The sequence below is a fragment of the Balearica regulorum genome, chromosome 2, assembly GCF_011004875.1.
Source record: "Balearica regulorum gibbericeps isolate bBalReg1 chromosome 2, bBalReg1.pri, whole genome shotgun sequence".
Lineage (NCBI taxonomy): Eukaryota > Metazoa > Chordata > Aves > Gruiformes > Gruidae > Balearica > Balearica regulorum.
In genome coordinates, this window is record NC_046185.1 from 9,549,653 (window position 1) to 9,569,116 (window position 19,464).

Sequence of the window (19,464 nt, forward strand, 5' to 3'; positions counted from 1 at the left end):
TCTAGACTGGTCCACAGGACACTGGACTCTATCCATGCATAATTAGTCCAGCTCACAGAAAGGTGATGGAGTATGATGTCTGGGGAATGAGATTTGGCCATGACTTTCTCTCTGCCTCAGCCCCACTCCTGTGCACGTGCTGTACAGAAACCATGGATGAGTATAGGCTTGGGGCTGAGCAAAAAGGATTAGGCAGATGGACTGAATATATAGGATGAACTACCTAAAAAGCTTCTCAGAGGTTTGTTTGAATTGGCAGAGCTGACACTTAAATGCTTTTGACTCATCAGATGAGCAAACACAGACATTTCGAACACAGAAATGCTTGGTACCATTTCACCATCCCAAGGAAGAGTTTCTTTAGACCTGCTAAGTACAAATTAGCTATTTTCAGTATGTCTTAATTCTCCAGTGAATTAAATATGAGAAAGATTTTGAACACGATGATAATAGTTTGTTAATCAAACAGTATTATCTTCAAGATAATAGTTTGCTGCATACTCTGGGAGGATATTAAAAAAAAATTGGACTTTTTTTTGCTGATTTTCATACACTCTCTTATTTTCTGACAACTACAGAGCTATTTGGCATGTTCTGATATTACAAAAATAGGGGGATACATGTAAAGAAGCAAGGACTTCCCTTTCTTTCTATCCACCTCTAATTAAATCTTTGAAACCTTGAAAGCAGCACATTGTCTGAAAGGCAGAGTACTGTTAATCCCTCCCAAGCAACTAGGCAAGGCAGCAGCAGACACTACTTAGTGACAATAATTAACTACAGAAATACAAGACGAGGGATGACCAGGCAAGCAACATTTCTGCAGAATAAGAGTTCAACTGATATATGGTCTGAAATGGAACATAATTTTTATCTTGTTTCATCAGACAGGGTTTACGCGTCTGATGTGTCAGTGTCTTTGGGCACAGGTAATCCTGCCCATGGACCCTACCAAGTCCCACCAAAACCACAGTTACATAGGTCTCAAAAATGAAAAGTTACATATTAAACTCATGATGCACACAAACACAGAAAATACTGATTGTGTGATTTCTGATTCTTTGTCATTTACACCACCAATCTTTTCTCTGCATCCCAGAACCCTAAAGTTTCTCTCATGGTCACATCATTCTGGGGCAAGGGTTGCACAAAATCACACAGTACCACAAACTTTAACAAAATAGTATTTCTTTCTCCTAGAGCAACCCAAACTGCTGGAAGTCGGAGTCCACAATGCAGTGGTTCTGCTGGCATGTGCCAGGGAAGATGAGCCTGGGATTTCTGTGCCTCTTTCTGGTTTGCAACACAGGTAAGGACAACACAGCTTTGGTGCTCCCCAGGGAACAACTCAAGTGTCTCTTTCCCAATGGCTCCCATAGCCCCATTCCCACATCTGTGTCAGGCTTGTTTCTTTCAACCTGCGTAGGCAAAGCTGATGGGCTGGATCTCCAGGGCCGGTGCCACGCAGCAGGACAGACCAGATGATGGCAAAGGTTTACTCTTGGCTCCCACGCCATGAATCTGGAGTCTGAAGGGTTTATATGGAAAGAGAGAGAAGGATTAGAAGAGCTCTTACCACCTAGATTGTCAGTCCAAATTTAACTCATACTAAGTGAGAGTGGTTAATACAGCTGAGTAGCACCATATGAGGAGTCATGATTTACAGACCATGGATTGTTCATAGGATATTTCTCCTTATGAAGAAAGAGAGAAGGAGAAAGGGAAATGTGTCTGGGATTGTCTTCTGTGCAAGGCATAGATTTTTGTACGACTAAGGACACAAGCACTCAGGTTTCACTGTAGCAGGTACAAACAGGCAGATCATGCAGTCACATCTCCTCTTCCTTCTGCTGCTTCCAGTCCTACAGATTTCCTCTTGATGAAAAGGAAGCTGAACCCAGGTTTCCTACTCCCTGGTGAGAGCTCTGCCCGTTAGGTTGTAACACAGAGCAGGACATCACCACTGCTGTAGTGAGCCCTCCTCACTACCAGTTCTCAGGAAAGGACTTCTTTCTCAGGAGCTTGGATGGGCTAAGAAGCTGAAGCTTTAGATAGGCAGGGGAATTTAGTATTTGCTAGCACTGGCTCATTTGGGCAACAAAGGACAATGAAGTTGGTGAAGGGTGTAGAGCACAAGTCTTATGAGGGGTGGCTGAGTGAACTGAGTTTTTTTAGCCTGGAGAAAAGGAGGCTGAAGGGAGACCTGATCTCTCTCTACAACTACCTGAAAGGAGGTTGTGGCCAGGTGGGTGTTGGTCTCTTCTCCCAAGTAACAAGCGATAAGACAAGAGGAAATGGCCTCAAGCTGTTCCAAGAGAGGTTTAAACTGGATATAAATTTCTTCACTGAAAGGGTTGTCAAGCACTGGAACAGACTGCCCAGGGAAGTGGTTGGGTCAACATCCTGGAGGTATTTAAAAGACAAGTAGACATGGCACTTAGGAACACAGTTTAGTGGCGGACGTGGTAGTGTTTGGTTTACAGTTGGACTTGATGATCTTAAGGGTCTTTTCCAACCTAAATGATTCGATGATTCGATGATTCTACAATTCTACGATTTGGGGAGCCTTCTGGAGGCACTCAGCTCTCCACTGGTTGGGTAGGGAGCCTAAGCACCAAAATCCTGCGCTTCAACTTGTCCTGTGATGTCTAAGTCACTGCTCTGCACCTTGCACTTGTTAGTCACTGAGGGAATCCCAGGAAGCAAGTCCAGCCTCCTGAGCCTTGCCCCACAGCACTTGAGAACAGTACTCAACTGAACGACTGCTCTGAACAAACATGAGCACAGCCTGTGAAGATTTGTTTAGATTTGGCCTTACCATACTACGTACCTTGCAGACAATGATGTGTGCAAACCTAGTGCAGACATCTACAACAGTTTGCTACTATTTTTTTCTTTTTGATTCTTGAATTATGAGGGCAAGCTCTGATATTTAATCTGTTGTGGGGTGGTTTTTTTTCTTTAGCTGGCAGCTAAAGGACCTGGCAAGTCCTTTAGGACATCCTTATTCTTAGGCACCTGATCAGCTGCTGTTGTGGATACTTGGTACCCGGTTTCGCAGTGCTCATGTCCATTGGTTTCTGAGCTATAACGAATGAGAACAGCAAAGCAACCCAGGCAGAGAGCTCAACAGAGAGTTGCTTGGTAGCTCAACAGGGAAAACTCTTTCTCAGTCTCTTTCTTCACTTCACAGCTTCATGCATAAGAAGAGAACATAAGAAAGAGAAGCAAGTGGCAGTGCTGGCTACCGCAGGTAACAAGCAGCACATCAGGAGACCCGGTGGGGGTGGGAGTTAGTGGGAGTGGGGGATGTTGTGCTGGACATGGAGGTGGTGCCAGATGGGCCCTTCTCCTCCAGAGTCTGTGAGCCCCAACTCATCGCTGCCGCAAGGGTTCCTCACCCAGCACAGGGCTTACTCAGGTCCCTGGCTAGTTTACCCTCCATCCTTCGAGGAATCTAAAATGCTGTTTTCTCTTTTTCCTTTCTCTCCTTCCCAGCTCTCCATTCCCTTTTGTTTTCCCTTTCCTCTCTTCTACTCTGTGGACAAGCCCTGCTTCCAGCCCTGGGGTGCAGGTCAGTTTCAAATTGGTTAAAAATGGTACTGATGTCATTGGAAAATTACATTTCTCCTCAAACTCAATTTTGTTCTCGTCTCAGCTTTCTGTGCTTCTTTTTCCATCCTGCTCTGTTTTTTCTCTCTCTGTCATGCAGACACAGACCTTCCTCCTCGCACACACACGGAGATACCATACGGCTGTGCTCCTGCATGACTTTGTGAGAGGGAAGCAAAAGAACATCTTTGGAATTTTTGACTTGGAAAAAAACAAATAAGCAAGATCAACAAAAAGCAAACATGTTAAAATAAAAAGTATGATTTGGCTACAGTCAATTTATTCTGTCGTAGCAGTACAGCCATCAAGGTAGCTGAAAAAAAAAATAATCCATATTTTCATCCTAGCTCCGTGTTGCATTGGGAAAGGGGGAACATTTCCTAGGTCCTTTCTCCTTCATTTGTGATTTGCAAAGAGAGATCTGCTGCAATTTTGGCAGTGACTACCCATTGCCCAGCACGAGAGGGCACCAAAACTTCAGGACTGGCTCTGGTCCTGGCAGCCTGCTCAGGGCATGCTCAAGGGGGTAGGCAACAGAGAGCCCCACCTAAATTTTAGCCTACCATTGCACAGCCCATTTCATCTTGCTATTGTTCAGACTCCTCTCTGGACTCCCAGCATCTTTATTTTCTCACCACAGGTTTTTCAGTGCACTCCAATGCATAATCACATTTTATTTTTCCCATTCTGGAAGATTTTTGCCCTGTGTAAGCAGAGGATTAACAGCCATTTCCTTGCACCCTCATGCAGCCAGCTGCTCAGAGACGCCTTCTTTTTCAGAGCTGCCTGCGAAGTCGGTGGATCTGGCTGCTATTAACCTGACAGAGCTGGTGAACGACATGCTGAACACGGCGCTCAGAGGTACCGTGACGAGGCCGGGCAGGTCGCGCAGGCTGTCAGCCCAGCTGTTGGTGAGATAAAGGACTAACGGTGTTAGCAGGAGAAGCCATAAATGCATGCCGTCTGCCTCTAGAATTGATTCTAGGAGCACGTTACTCTTACACATTTATAATGGAGATAGCTCTCTACCCCAAAGAATTTAGAAATTAGTGTGTGTTTATACATAGACACAACATAATTACTTATGGGATACCTTTAGAAAGGACTTTCTAATCCAGTGCAAATTTTTTTTTAAAAAAGAAAAAAAAAAGTAATACAAATGATCCTTCCCTCAGTGGAAATGAGAAAGAATTGAGTCTCAGGCAGCTGAATAGTATAAGCACCTCAGGGGTCATTTAGAAATTTACTGCGCAGAGTCAAAACATGCTGTTCTCATAATTTGTTCCAACCACTAATAGCATAGGCATGTGTTTCTGCAGGTACCAAAAAACTCTTCTCTTTGCTGAGCGTCACGTCTTACAGCTCATTTGCCTTCCACAAAGTGTCTGTCACCATTTATAACAGTGAGTGCCTCGGCGCTTTGCTCCGTGCAGGAGCGTTTTCTTTCACGCAGCCTGTGCATCCAGATACTGATTTTTCTCTGTCTCTCCCTACAGTTTCTAACGTGAAAAATGTTGACCCTGGCAAGTTCCCTATGCATTATTGCTACTGTTTGGACAATGTGACAAATGACTTGACAGGTGGGTACACAAGAGAGGTTGGAAATTGCTTGTGCTTAAGTTGAATTATTTCCTTTGGAGCTGAAAGCTGTAGCCTGGATTCTGCAGACTTCATACGCACGAGTAGCACCGCCACACTGATGTTGACAACCATTACTCACAACGAGTGGCTGCTCTCAACCTTGGGGGAGACTCGATGAGCTCAGTCTCAGATGGCTGCACCCAGATGGCCATCAGTCAAGTGACTGGTGTGGTTTACCCAGTGGAAAGACCTCCCTTTCCTCCCTGGAATACAAAGAGCAGTGCAGGAAAGACAACCCGGCAATACGTATATAGCCACTTTGCCACTTTTGCTCTCCTGGGATAACCCACAGGAAGTGAACATGGGGTTCTTTGCACCAATAGACTCCAATAACTTCAGTGAGCCCAACAGGAGTGAAAAGCAAGGATTAACATCTTCATAGAGCTGGTTAATGGAGTGTAGAATGCTGTTGGGCAAATCCTTGTCCTGTAATCCTCATTCACATCCCTGATCTCACAGTATTTGACATTCCAGGAGGGATCTGAGTACTGTAATTCTATGGCTGGTCAATGTAAGATATCAAGAGTAGCTCAGCAGCTAGGGACCAGAACCCATACCTTCTAAGCTGCATGCGATGACCACACACATGAGCCACAATGGCTTTCATGGCTTTTTCTGGACCCACACATCTCACAAGCGTTATTGCATAATGACCCAGTCTGCCTTGGAGAATAACAGAGAAACTTTAACCTTTCTGGCCCAAATCCAGAATATCTTGGTGATTAGAGCATCCTCCCAAGTAGGACAAATTGAGTGCCCAACACAGGGCTCATGTCTGTCACTCTTTAAATGGAAACACTGATCTGTTACTGCTAGAACCTATACTGAAAAAGTCATAACACCACCACCACTACCCATTTTTTTTAGCTGACAATGACATCATTGGTATGTCTGAAGTAGACCCTAGAGGAGACAATCAGATGCTTTCTGGAAGGTCCTACATGGCAGATAGGCAGTTAGTGCAGGCAAAGCCTACGGGCTTTGGTTCTCCTTCTATGTTTAAGCAGACTAAGTAGAGTGTTACTTTAAATTGTTCTCTTAAACAGATAAATTCTATTTAAGTTTGCTTTTTGACACATTGGTGCTATTTTCATAGAATGGTTGGGGTTGGAAGGGACCTCAAAGATCATGTAGTTCCAACACCCCTGCCATGGATATCATCTTTGAAATATACTTCTGCAGAATATTCCAGTGGCTTCCTAAGTCCACTCCCATTCAGCAAACCTTTTAAACTTTAAAAAATTTCAAGCATTGTCACGTACAAGCATATATCCCAAATATGATAACACATAAAATGATATTTTGACTTAGCATAGAAGATAGAATATGTTTTCAATCATAAACTTTCTCTATTTTGTTGTCTAGATTTTACAGCTTTACTTGTTGATATTATTGGAAACTCCACCAGTTATCTCACAGAAATTTTCAAATCCACATCTATTCTCCCAGGTTTGCATTTCTTTTTAACATTTATCATTGTCTTATTTGTCTGATTTACTCCTGGCATGGAAGCAAGTGTAGAAATGTGATTAAAAATGCTGCTTTTACTCAGCAGCATTTTTTTTGCGAAGCATGGACTGCATCTGTAAACAAAGTCTTCTTAGAGAACAAGAGATAGATATATATATAATGTGTATATATATGATATAGAGACATGCATTTTTCTATAAGCAGCTATGTTTTCTTTGAAAGTTTGCTGAATTACTACTAAATACTGGTTTTTTGGGGAATTATGGTTCCCAAAGAATAATTACAGACCATATTATCTGAAGATTATTTTTTTTCCACGTAAAAATGCCTGTAATTTAGAACTTTATTAGATAGAAACATTTCCCCTGGAAATATTAGCATTTGTATTTGGTGTTGGTTCAAAGTTTTTGTCAAAAATTGGATCAGAAGGGAAATATTTGGCCAGCTGTAGTATCCACATACCATTTTGTGTTTGTGTTTTCAACTGTTAAAGATAATATCATATAATGAAAACTGGTAACAATGATCTCTTTTACATTTTTTTTGCCTTTCAGGACGTCAGAGCAATGATTCAGATTGTATCTACATCTGTGTGATGACAGGGCAGACAGGTAAATGTTAAAACTATTCTGTCCCAAAAACGTTGCCCTATTTATTCTCATTGATGACTTATACTAGAAACAAGCCTTTCTTGATACTTGTAAGCATTTCTATTGCAGGGAGAAATCTGTCTGACTTTTGGGAAATGCTGGATAAGTCTCCTGTTATTAATTACACATTTTCCAGTAACACATCTTCTGACCTGGGTAAGTACATCCTGGGGAATAAAAGGAAACAGCAACAACAATGAAAACCACGTGCAGGTAGCACTTGCAATGAATACTCCATTCTCATAATGTAAAAATATTTTAAAAAATATCATTTAATATTTTATTACTATTTGCATATATGTATACATTATGGTATATTTTATTATTAGTCTGATATATTATTATAAGTGTAATATAATATTTATATTATAAATATAAGTTAAATGTACACACTTTTAAATTATTAGCTATGAGGTCTTCTACTGGGATGGGGAATTTTTACAGAAATCAGCACTGGACTGTGGAGGTTCCCTGATGCTCTTAATCGAAACGGGTACCTCCTTTAGCTCTCAGCAGAAATTATCTCCTACCTTCACGTGAGTTACCTTCAGAAAGGAGTTGAATATATTCAGCCAGTGTGCTGCACGGCTCCTCCATCCAAAACTGCTTTGCCAGGTTGAGCTGCACTTCAGATTCTCACCTCTTATTGCTGCCTGTGACTATTTCTCATTTTCAATCCTTGATTTAAAAAGGCAGACAGTGAAATCAGTGACAAGTTTACCTGTGCTGACAGGTCTAGGGTGTTTCAGTCCTTTAAAAGAAAAAGTAATCAAAAATACTTTGCCAAAAATTACTTTCATTTAAAAAGACTGTTGTTGTTCCTTTTATGCCAGAACCTGATTTTTCCTTTTTATCACACAATGCGCGATGGATGGTGAGTGTACTAACCCTATCTTCTCTTACCTCAAAGTTCCAGATTCATTTTTTTCAAGTTTCGTTAAATTAAAGGAAGACCTAAACAAAACAGTGGATCCGTCAGCAGAACATGTGTGGACATTTAAAAGTGAGCAAATATGTCAGACCTATGTTTATATTCTTCTTGATTAACATCTTGATGAGTGATCAGGTATGTTTGCTGCACAGCACTGTGATGTTGAACCACAATTACAGGATAAGATAAAATTTTGTCCTAACAAGCAGAAGATCAGGTCAGTAATGCACTGAATAGCTGGCGAATAGAAAAACTATTGTAAAAAGCCTTTTTCATTTTTTTCCCCCATTTTGTTAGAAAAAGAAATTTTCTAAGGAGGCAAAGAAGTTAAAAAAAAAAAAAAAGCAGCTGCGCTCTGTCTACAACAAAATTTCTACATTTTCCCTAGTCAGTCTGCTGTCTTTTTATATGCTCTTTTATTTTGCTCAACCGCATACCAACCTTTTTATCTCTTCCAGCCCTGAGTGTTACTCCTGCCACAAAATGTCATCAGCTCTCAAATTCCAGTATCCGCCCTCCAGTACCTGCCTGCTCCCCTTCACGTGGACAAGAGCTTTCATCCCTTTCCTCTGTAGTGAAGCAGTTTAGAAAATAAAAAATAATTTATGTGAAGGAAAAAGAAAAGCCACATTGCAGGAACATTTCAGTTTCTTCTTTTGTTCTTGCACATTAAAAAGTTCTCAGTTAAAATTACAAACATTATTGGCACTCCCCATGTTTCCATATTTAAAATGAAATGGCGAGGTGGCCGCTCACCTGCCAGGGGAAGCACTCAAGGAGTAGATGGGATTTTCTGGGTGTATTTTAGATACTATTGTCCCACAGTGTGTTACGCTCACCACTGCCGTAGGGCACCAACATCCACAACGCGTTGCTGGTGCCCTCCCTCTGCCTCTCCTGCTTCTCCAGCTACCAGGGTCCCTGTTGCCCAGAAAGGGGAGGAAATCCCCACTACGAGATTCCCACCATGGCCAAAGACTGCCGGAGTGAAAGGATCGGGGTTTCCATCACATCTGGATGCTTTCAGACCACAAGGGATGGCTGGACCCCCTCCAACTGTGGGGGGGAGCTTGGCCCCATGGCCAGCCCTGCAGCCCAGCCCCAGTGAGTACGGTGAGGGGACGGACACCCGCTTTACCCTGCTAGCCTTGGGGTTTGGCCAAAAGCTGAAACCACATCTCTGAGGTTGAGGTTGGGAGGCCCTTCGGGGAGACCCACTCTCGGTCACTAGTGAGTTGATTTTTTTATTGTAGGAGTGCTAAAATCGGTTATAGGGCCTATCTGTAGTTTCATGCCCTTTGGGGAAAAACTAAGCCTTGCTCCTCACAGACATCTGTGCCACCCAGGTCTTCACTCACACTTTTCTCCAAACACAGTGAGTAGACTTGTGAAAAAGCAATAGTCTCTTAGTCTACACTAAACATACCTAAATCCTACCTTTCCCTAGCCCATGGACTTTTCAAGATCTATCAAAGTACAGCTTTGTCCTTCCTTTTTCATCCTGACACTTTTATATGCCACTGGAAGTACTGGGTGAGGGACTCTGGCTGTTGAGCTGTCTGATATATAGCAGTTTACAGCAGACAGATAAATAACCGGTATCCTGGATGACACGAAGCGTGTGTCTTTCTGTTCCCATAGCTGATGGGTATGCATTTTGGATGCAGACCATGTCTCCTCAAGAAACCAGCAAACTGAGGCAAACGGAGCCAGGTAAGATTCATCTGGGATAATAACGAAGTGACTTAGTCATTCGTGAAATAGAAAATAATATATATAGAAATAGGTGACGGTGAATGTCTACGTAAGTGTTTATTATTGGTCTGTGACTTCAGCATATTTTTTTTCCCCCTTTTATTGTTTCAATCAACCTTCCTTTATTTATTTTCCTGTTAAGATGTCAAGGCAACTTATATTCTTTTCCCTCCTTCAGATTTGCCTTCCTCAGTACTGGCTATGCCACCTCACAGGCCTGGTGTGACATTGAAACTTTACTCAGCTACCAGTAAGTAGCTACACCTCATGCAGTAAAAATAGCAGTGTGTTTGAAAGTATATCAATATGCATTTTTTCGCATGCAGACACAACATACGTCTTTAATTTACATATCTTATGTATGTAAAACACCCACAATATATAAGGGATTGCTTCCCTATTTTTTTGTACATATTCACAATCACACATTCAAAACATAAATTATACTATGATGACAGAATTAACATGTGTACTTTGTGTATCAGCTTGAATATGGATTGGTTCTTGGACAATCTTAAAATTCATTTATTTTAAAAGAAAGTATAATGCTTTAAATGTCCCTATTGGTAGAAATAAAATTTTTAATTCAATCCATGCCACATGAACTATCCAGAATTGCACTGAATTTACAATACTGCAAACTACTTCAGCTAAAGAAGGATCATTATCAACTAGATTTTTAGAAAAGCTCAATTCTTCTTTTTAAGTTAGAAAATTAAGAGCTCAGCATGATAAATATACGATGATGTGCCACTCCACTTATAAGTATCGTATACTCATGTTGGCAATAAAATTATATTTACATGTAAGTATTTAGTAAGATGTTATATGCTTTGGAAAACTGGACCTGATTCAATGTCAGGAAGGGAGTCTGAACTCTGGGAGGGTCCAGCACCCACTTTGGATGCTGAGCTTGTGTGTGTCTGAATGAAGGCTACCTGCTCCCAAATGTGCAAAGTGGGAGCAGAGCTCAGGAGTACAATGGGAATAAATCTCAGCCGCAAATCCCTGTCTTGGGGACTGAAGACAACTAGTTCAACTCTAGGTACCAGCATCATGGACACCTTAAACTAGGTAAAATGCACTCCATTCTGTAGACATCTTTCGTACCCTTGGGGTCCTTCCACTCCCAGTCTGGTGTTCTTGCTTCCAGTGGTCACACTGGAAACCAAGCCACTTGGCCAGCTTGAGCAGCAGAAAAGGTGCAGCTGAAGTTGCGTGTGTGTCACAGTTCCTGATTAAATGCTCCCCATTAACCTGATAGTTAAGGAAGTAAATTTGAGGGATACATTGGTGTATATGTTCCAGCACTGATACTAATATGGAAAGCACATTGGTATTATTATGATTTCATATTGCTGTTGTATTTGGAGGGAAAATCCAGACTGTGCGCTCTGGGATCCAGACAAAATCTATGTGCCTAAGACTATCTGCTGTTCAGTGCAGCATAATCTTTTTTAGGGAGAGAAGATAAATTAGGCAGCTAGCACTGAGGCTGGTGCGAAAACCCTTGTAGTGCATGAAGCTGGGGCAATGCCTGTGCTCAGCTCAAGACTAGAAAGGCAAAAAAATAGTCCCCAATTTTCCAGAATAAGCAGGTGGCTCAGTTCCAAGGTTTCCTGGCATTTGGACTACATCCTTCCAGTTTGATTGCTTAGAGCTGTGATGGAGCTATGAGCTCATGGGACGCTCTGCCAAGAGGCTGTCCTTGGTCTCCTTGTCAAAGTTGACTCTGCTGCTACCACAAATGAGTGGGAACACGAGTCTTGCTGGGTGGTCAGGACTACCAGAGGGAATTTTGGAACTCTGTCCATCAACTGCTTGTGTTGCTGTGTGGCAACTGTCTAATAGAAGCATAGACCCTGGGTAGTGTAAAGATAATATATCTGACTAAATTGCAGGGGGCTTCAGTATCATTTGGACTTGATATTAAAGATAAAACCAGAGGAGTCCAAAGAACTAAAATGCCAGTTAAATAATACTTTTTCAAAGGTCTGTTTGGACATCTAGGAAATAGAACGAAAAATGTTGGTAATACGAGCAAATAAAGGCCAGCAAATTCTGAAGGATGGTAGGCAAGGAGAGCAGAGAGGAATGCTGATTATATGGTTTGTGATGGACACCATTCTGGTATTGTCAAAGGAAATCGTGGGTCTTTGATACGGATTCCTAATAAATGTAACTAAGAGAAAACTGCTGCTGATATTTAGCCTGTCAAAACTGTAGAGGCAAAGTGAAAAACTGAGCATCACCAGCAGGTTTCTGCACAAAGGAAAACTGCAGCCTTGTGGTCCTTCTCTGCTAGTGGAGCTCACCCAGAGCATTGGGGTGCAGCCAGCTCCCTGGCTCCATACAGGCAACCCTCAGGTCTTCATTTTAGGATTAGTTGGAGGCTTAAAACCCAAGTTCTGGCCTAGATTCCCTGATAATCTCACCATTTCTAATGATATTTTGAATATTGACTTCTCTCAGCTCATTGCTGAATTCCAAAACTACTTGTAAAGGGTTTTTTTGGAGGACTAAACATATTTGAGTCAGAGACAGAGTTTCTTTCACAAATCTTCAATTTTTCTGTCACTGGGAATAATCACATAGTAGGTGAGCAGCAGTATCTTACCATTTTGGTGTAATTTGCTTTTTACCTTGGTTTTCCTGTAGTTGCCTATTGCAGCAATCCATGACCAGGATCCTGTGCTGTTATTTTTTGTAGCTTTTGCCGATTCTGGTTTTTCATAGTTCAGAGTCCCGTTCTGGTTGGATGAATTTATCAGCATATTTTGGGTTGCTTGTCTTCATTTTTTTTTTTCTTTTTTAATTTTTTTTCTAACTTCTACTATTAGAAAAGAAAGCATTTGAGAGCACAGCAACTGAGCAGGATATCCGTTTTCAGAAGTAAATAGTATTATCAGAGTTAAAAATACTGACCATGAAAAACAAAGTTTGACAACAACATCAAGTGATCACACAAAGTTCTGTGGAAAAGCAGTGTCAGGGAAAAGGGGGAAGAAGCTATTGCCTAGGAGGCCTGCGAACATTACATTAAAAAGCTATCTGCTGAGACCTGTTTCCAAGAAGACTCGCTGGTGCTGAGCTAGGGAGCAGTTCTTGATGTAAGATGCTTTTCGAACCATGGAGATAGGAAGCCAAATATCCTTTTTTATCTTTCTCTCATTTTACTTCTGTTTCAAGAGCTCAAAATACCAGAGTCCTCACCTTATCCCCCATGACATAGAATCATAGAATCATAGACATTGGTCGCATGAAGAAAATGAGCCAATGTCATATCACATGAATATAGTCTGACTTTGTGACACTCTTGATGGTGTGAAGAGAAGAATTTAAAATTTAAGGTTTTCTTATCTTGATTGGGAGCAGAGGAATATGCTATGCTAATTCTCATCCATCAAAAATTCTGGACAAAACCAAAGTTGTCTGCATGTCATTTTTGCTTTGGGTGAGTTTGACTTGAGGATTAAATAACAGCCAGCCAACTGGAAGTTGCTGGAGTGAGTGATGGGACTTGTGGTGTGCACAGTCCAGAGTTTGTTCATGTGCCAACTGCTGCCCGGTGGGCAACACTATAGGCCCTGGAGAACCTAAGACTGGGAACCAGCTCATTTTGAAAAGGCTGCGCAACATGGATTTCAATGAGGTCAGGGAATGGAGAGCCACTAAATGCTTCTCTATCAGAAACCATGATGACAGAGCCTGTCTACCTGTATGTATCAATCATGAATCTGGGGAAATAAATCAAACAGTGGGATCGCAAAGCAATGAAGGGCATCCACAGTGCTCTGAAGACTGAAACATTATTCCAAGAAGTCATTTCTTAAACCACAAAAGTGGATGCCAACTGATAAAATATGCAAGTGTGCATATTAGAGCATGCAGGGAGGGATATTGTAAGTCTGAGTTATTCACAGTAGCCATAACATTGCTTTTCACTGGCAGCAAAATTTAATCTCAATGTCAGAGAGACGTGATATTGAGTTAATAATGGAAAACTCTGTATACTGCAGCAAGAATTGGTCACTTATCTGCCTGTGACAATAACATGGTAATTTCAAAAAGACAAGCAAAGATCTGCACTGGGACCTGTGGTTCCTGCATTTTCTGGCCTCTTTTGAATGACTTGATTTCTTAGGAAATAAAAGTCTTAGAAAAGAAAGTTCTGAAAGAAATTCCTACTTACAATTCTTTTTTTTAAATTTCAATCCAAATCTGTAGGAATTTATGAACTGAATAAAAAAATACCTTTCACAGTAGAAATTTATTACAGAAGAGTTATAAAACATTACTATGAAGCACTGAAAATTTTAATTTCAACAAGAGTGTACTATCCAATCCAAATAAAATTAAATACAACATTAATTGAAAGAGAATTTCAGCTCTAAGTAAATATAGTATTATGTAAATACAACATTAATTTAAAATCAAACGATTGTCAAAAATGAAAACCAAAGCAATTTGTTTAACTTTCAGCTTTTTAATTTGACTTCTTTTTCCCACATAGATGAATCCAAATTGAAATTGCAGTCATTCAATTTACATTTAGATAAAGCTGAATTTCTGCTGGCAAAACACATAGGCTGAGTAAAGCATTTAACACCTGTTAGGCAGGGTTGCAAGTACCCACTTCGGTGGAGACTGAGATTTGTTGGATGGTGGCCTTTAACAAGTTTTAATTATTCACAGCAACTCTAACATTAATTTTCATGGACAATTTATATTAAAACCTCACTGCCTTATGCTCTGATGTTTGATTGTTAACATGAAAAGTGTTTATTAAAGCAAGAAATCTAATTTTTAATTGCCATCGAGTTGAAAAAAATCGAGGTGTGTCAAATGTTATTAAGTGGACAAAGCCTAATGACATTTATGCAAAGGTAAGATTAAGAGAAATGGGGCTCCCTCTTGCCCATCCCTGACTAATTAAGCCTGAATTTCTGTAGTGCCTTTGATGCACAGCTGGTTTTCAGAGGGGCCCTTGAGTTTGGGAGCTGTAAGAGTCTGCCCATTGCTCCTCCGTGGCTCTGCTACCTGGGGCGAGCGCTGGCAGAAGAGCAATATTTTCGTAGCAATCTCTTTCAGATTGGCAGAGCCTTTATTTTCCTCCAGCCCATGAATGCCATTTTATATTAAACTTCTTGTCAGCACTAGACGACTCAAGCTTATTTCAACAGAACTTCATTAGTCCAAATTTAACCTGCATAACCTCTCCTATCACATAACATAAGATGGCCCAAAGCTATAAAGCATGTGCGACATGTGAACCTGGAAATGCAATTACACTGTCTAAGGGGATTATACTCTGCAGGTACGGCACTTCATCTGCACATGGCCAAAGCCTGCTGCTAGTTACACGGATGGAAAACCCAGCTGACAATCAGCCAGCCTTCGCTCTGCACATTTGGGCTCTCCCACCCCAATGGGTGCATGTGAGGGGGACAACCACATCGTGCAAAATGTGCCCTCTCACAGCCTCATCCCCAGTTATCTTTTTGGAGCCCCAGCGTGGCGTTTGCAGGGCTGTCCCTTATTTTTCGGAGTGCTTCCCTTTGGAAGATTGCTGAATGCAGGGGGCAACACGACGTGCGTGCATGCAGCTCCCCAGCCAGATGCGATGTTTGGCAGGGGCAGGTGGCTTCACTGCAGTGACCCAAAGTGTGCCCTCACACACAGCATCTCCTCTGCAGAGCACGGTTATTAAATCTGCAAAGGAGAGGTGGTTACACACCTATTTTAGCCATGCCCCTGTAGCTTTTTAGCATATTGTAAATATTGTATGGTTTTTTTTCTAGCAAGTCCTTTGATTCTGACCCATCATAACACAACTGTTAGCTAAGGTGCAAGATGATGTGTGACAGGTAATGGTTTGGAGAAAACAAGACTATGATGACAAATGTTAGGTTTTTCTCTTCATACGATGAAGAAAAGCTTCAATTTTGCCTTACCTTTTCTCAATTTTCCCCATTTTCACCTTGCCTTCTCTTCTCTTTTCTATAACAGAAAGGGAGTCTGAAGAGAGATTTTATCTGACACTGAAAAACCACATAGCAATTCAGGATTTTGTTATAAGCTGCCATCACCTATTCTGTAGTATTGTTTTTTCTGCAGTCTGGCACAGCTGCATTTGCTGGTGGGATGAAATGTTTGTTGAGCAAATGTTTATCTCTTGCTGCTAGCTGCAGAAGCTTCAATGAAGAGAGTAAACTAGATATTGTCCTTTTACTTGGCTCAAGAGAGGGGAAGAGGGAGTCGATCCCTGCATTTTTCTTAAATTAGAATAATATAATAATGGTCACTTGAAGGAAAAAAACACTGATTAACCAGCTGTCTCCTAGCAAACAAGTAGCGAAATGGAGACATTATTCCTACCTTCTCAGTGCAGGCAAAAATTGACGTTTTTTCCTCCAGTTACTTTAAGTTTTCCTGAAATCTGTAGGAATATATTTATCCAGAGGATCTTTACCCATCCCTAAAAACTGGGCTGAAATTAGTTGATTATTCAAGTCACTGGAAGTGAAAAGGGGAAAACTGACAGATGGAGAGATGGACAGGGAGAAAGCCATAACCTCTGCATAAATCATGTTTATTTTGTTAACGAGGCTGAAAAAAGTGATGGAGAGAGCAGTGAGAGTCTGTTTGTTTATGAGCTCAGTTGTATTTAATCTAGTATTCAGATTTAGAGTGTGGGTGTAGGGTAGCATGCGGAACTGGAAGTGAATTTCTCGTTAAAGTAGCATATACATATCGAAAATGTGAAATACAATAAGTGTACAGTGCTGTTCTTTGTCTTGCTGTTTTGCACTGTGGAAAACTGATGCTTCAGTGGCAGCTGAACCTCCACCTAACCAGGTAACAATAAATACATTACGTCTTTAGACTTGTTCCTTACTTTTTGTGATAAATAAAAGCAACGTGGTTTTCAGTAACTAACCAGTAATGATAAATGATAATAAATCGAACAGAATATGTGTGCTTTCGCTCAAGCAACTGCCAGGCTGTATATGGTTTTCTTTTCAATTATCTGCCTCACGCAAATTTGATTTTAAGACACCTACATGAGCTCATTAATCTACGTGTTTCAAGAAATTTAACGGGACAAGTATTTGAACTAGTTCAGAGTTGCATTTTTTCCTAGGGTGTCCACAGGCGATCCTCAAAGAGTCCCGTGTGACCTCGCCTCCTGTCACTCTTCTGGTGCAAAAGATCAGTCCCTGTGTGATGGAGCTGTGTAGGTTTTTTCAGCTCTGCCTCTGTGTTGGCCAGAGAAGTTATTCCAGAAAGGAAGCTATGAGGTAAAACCTGGCACTAGATTCTTTCTCTCTTTCTGTTTAAAATACTCCATCGGGCTTTTTTCAGGTGACGATTTTCGATCACCAATGCTTATTTTTGCGAGTCTGCGGCTACCGGCTGAGACCCAAATGGGTCCCCAGTGCACCGATCAATACCTGATCTGCCTTCCAGTACTCAAACTAAGTGACTAAAGCTCAGCTGATTTTTTTCCAAATATCTAATGACATCATTGAGGTCAGACTGTAGCTTTTTATTTCCATATTCAGCATTAGCAGTATGATATATGCGTTCAGCTGTGCTTCTGAAAGATAACAAGCCACTATTCTCCTGACTTTAACTACACCTTTAGGTACTGTGTTGAATACTATTCCTGGTTCTTGAAAAATGCAATTTATGTCTGTGAAAGAGTCAAAAGAGTTGCTTACTCCCACAGTGAGTATATTTTCTCTTTATACCTCTACACACCTTATTATGAAGTTATAACAAAAAGGTTTAGATATCCACAGAGTATTTGCTGTCTTTCATCAGATAGCTGTTTTCTCTGATAAAGATTTTTTAAGGGATTAAAAAAAGATTATTTAACCTTCATGTATGTGTTTAATATTTTCCTTGTAAAACCTCTTCTGACAACAGTTTTCTTGTGTTCTTCCAGCATTAAAACAAAAATGCCTTAAAAACATCTGTACGTCGGTCTAGAGCACTGAGGAATTTTACTGGAAATTGAAAGATTGCGGCAGTTTTAGTTGTCTCTCTCATTTCTCACTGTAAAAATCAGGATGCAACATGTTATTGGCAAATATTTGAAACAAGACGAGCTATTAACCAGATGTTAATCTAGAAATGTGTCTTTCTCCAAGGCATTGTAAAAATAATGTGTAAAAACAGATGTATTTTATACAAGTGATGTAACTGCAATAAAACCATTAAAAGGCTTTTAAAAATTGTATTTTATAAAGGATATTTATATGGTTGGCTAGTGAATGCAAATAGTTTATTCTAGTTTTATTTACAATTAAGATAAAGTAATCAAAATGAACAAATACAAAATAATTTAAAAGTGACCTGAAATACTGACAAGAAGGACGATTTTTCCTGGTGTTAATACGCAGATTATCCATTATTCCAAATCAAGAGCCTCCATTGCTTCAGCAACTCATCTAGTGCAGAACTCAACCAAAGAAATGTTCACACCTCTTGTGCTCTCACTCTGTGATACATTTGTATCTATCTCACCAAGATTCATCTCCTTCCTTATATGCACCTCTGGTGAATTAAAAGCCAGTTCTAAAAAGGGAAAGAATAACCAAACAAATCGCACAATCCTATATTTTGTTACATGGCAGCAATGTGATGCTACTATCAACTCAAAGTACATCACCAAGCCATTAATATTAAAAAAAAAAAAAAAAAAATTATTTGCACTACAGCTGGGGTGCATTGATGTTTCACTGAAAAAAAATTTAAATATAATATATATTTATATATATAAATAAATTTCAGTGTTGTGCTCAATAGCATGGCAGAAACATTTTTGTCGTATAAAAGATTAGAGTACTACCAATTACAGTTGATATTGAAAGTTAGGCCAGTGGAAGAAATAGGAATGTTAATGCAATGAATGTATAAATTGGGAATATTACCATGGCCAAGGTACTGCAATGCTGTGGAGGGATCTCACTCTGCAGCACCTCTCCTCACTCAAGGCAGGATCAGCTCTGCTGTGAAGAGCTGGGTGAATTACATCTTTGTGCAATTGTTGCTTTTAAATCTCACAAAAACATCTTAAAGCCTGAAGACATGATTTAAAGCAAATAAATCTATATTGTTTCTTACATTTTTATCATTAAGTTTTATGAGGAATCAGGAAGAAGAACATGAAAACAAGAAAATAAGGGGAGAAGACAATGATTAAAGTCAGTTTGACTTTCTAGGATTTTGTAAGCTTGAATAAAAAGACAATATTAAAAGAAAAATATTTTTGGAAAAGGCTTCCCTTTTAAAAGATTGTTTATTATTATTTTAGTCAATTTAAACTGCTCTGAGTTGCAGAATCGTAGAATCATACAATGGTTTGGGTTTGAAGGGACCTTAAAGATCATATAGTTC

At 40.3% G+C, this 19,464-nt stretch overlaps 1 protein-coding gene across 1 annotated transcript; it reads left to right on the plus strand.

The window, feature by feature from the left end:
* Nucleotides 1-1,233: 1,233 nt before the first annotated feature.
* On the plus strand, nt 1,234-18,054 carry HHLA1 (HHLA1 neighbor of OC90). The gene is made up of 15 exons (XM_075747080.1): nt 1,234-1,309; nt 3,194-3,253; nt 4,393-4,473; nt 4,932-5,015; nt 5,109-5,192; nt 6,619-6,702; nt 7,278-7,334; nt 7,443-7,529; nt 8,284-8,376; nt 9,214-9,417; nt 9,946-10,017; nt 10,238-10,309; nt 17,204-17,360; nt 17,708-17,790; nt 18,011-18,054. The coding sequence occupies exons 1-15, from the start codon at nt 1,234-1,236 to the stop codon at nt 18,052-18,054; spliced, it is 1,338 nt and encodes a 445-aa protein (XP_075603195.1).
* The last annotated feature ends 1,410 nt before the right edge of the window (nt 18,055-19,464 follow it).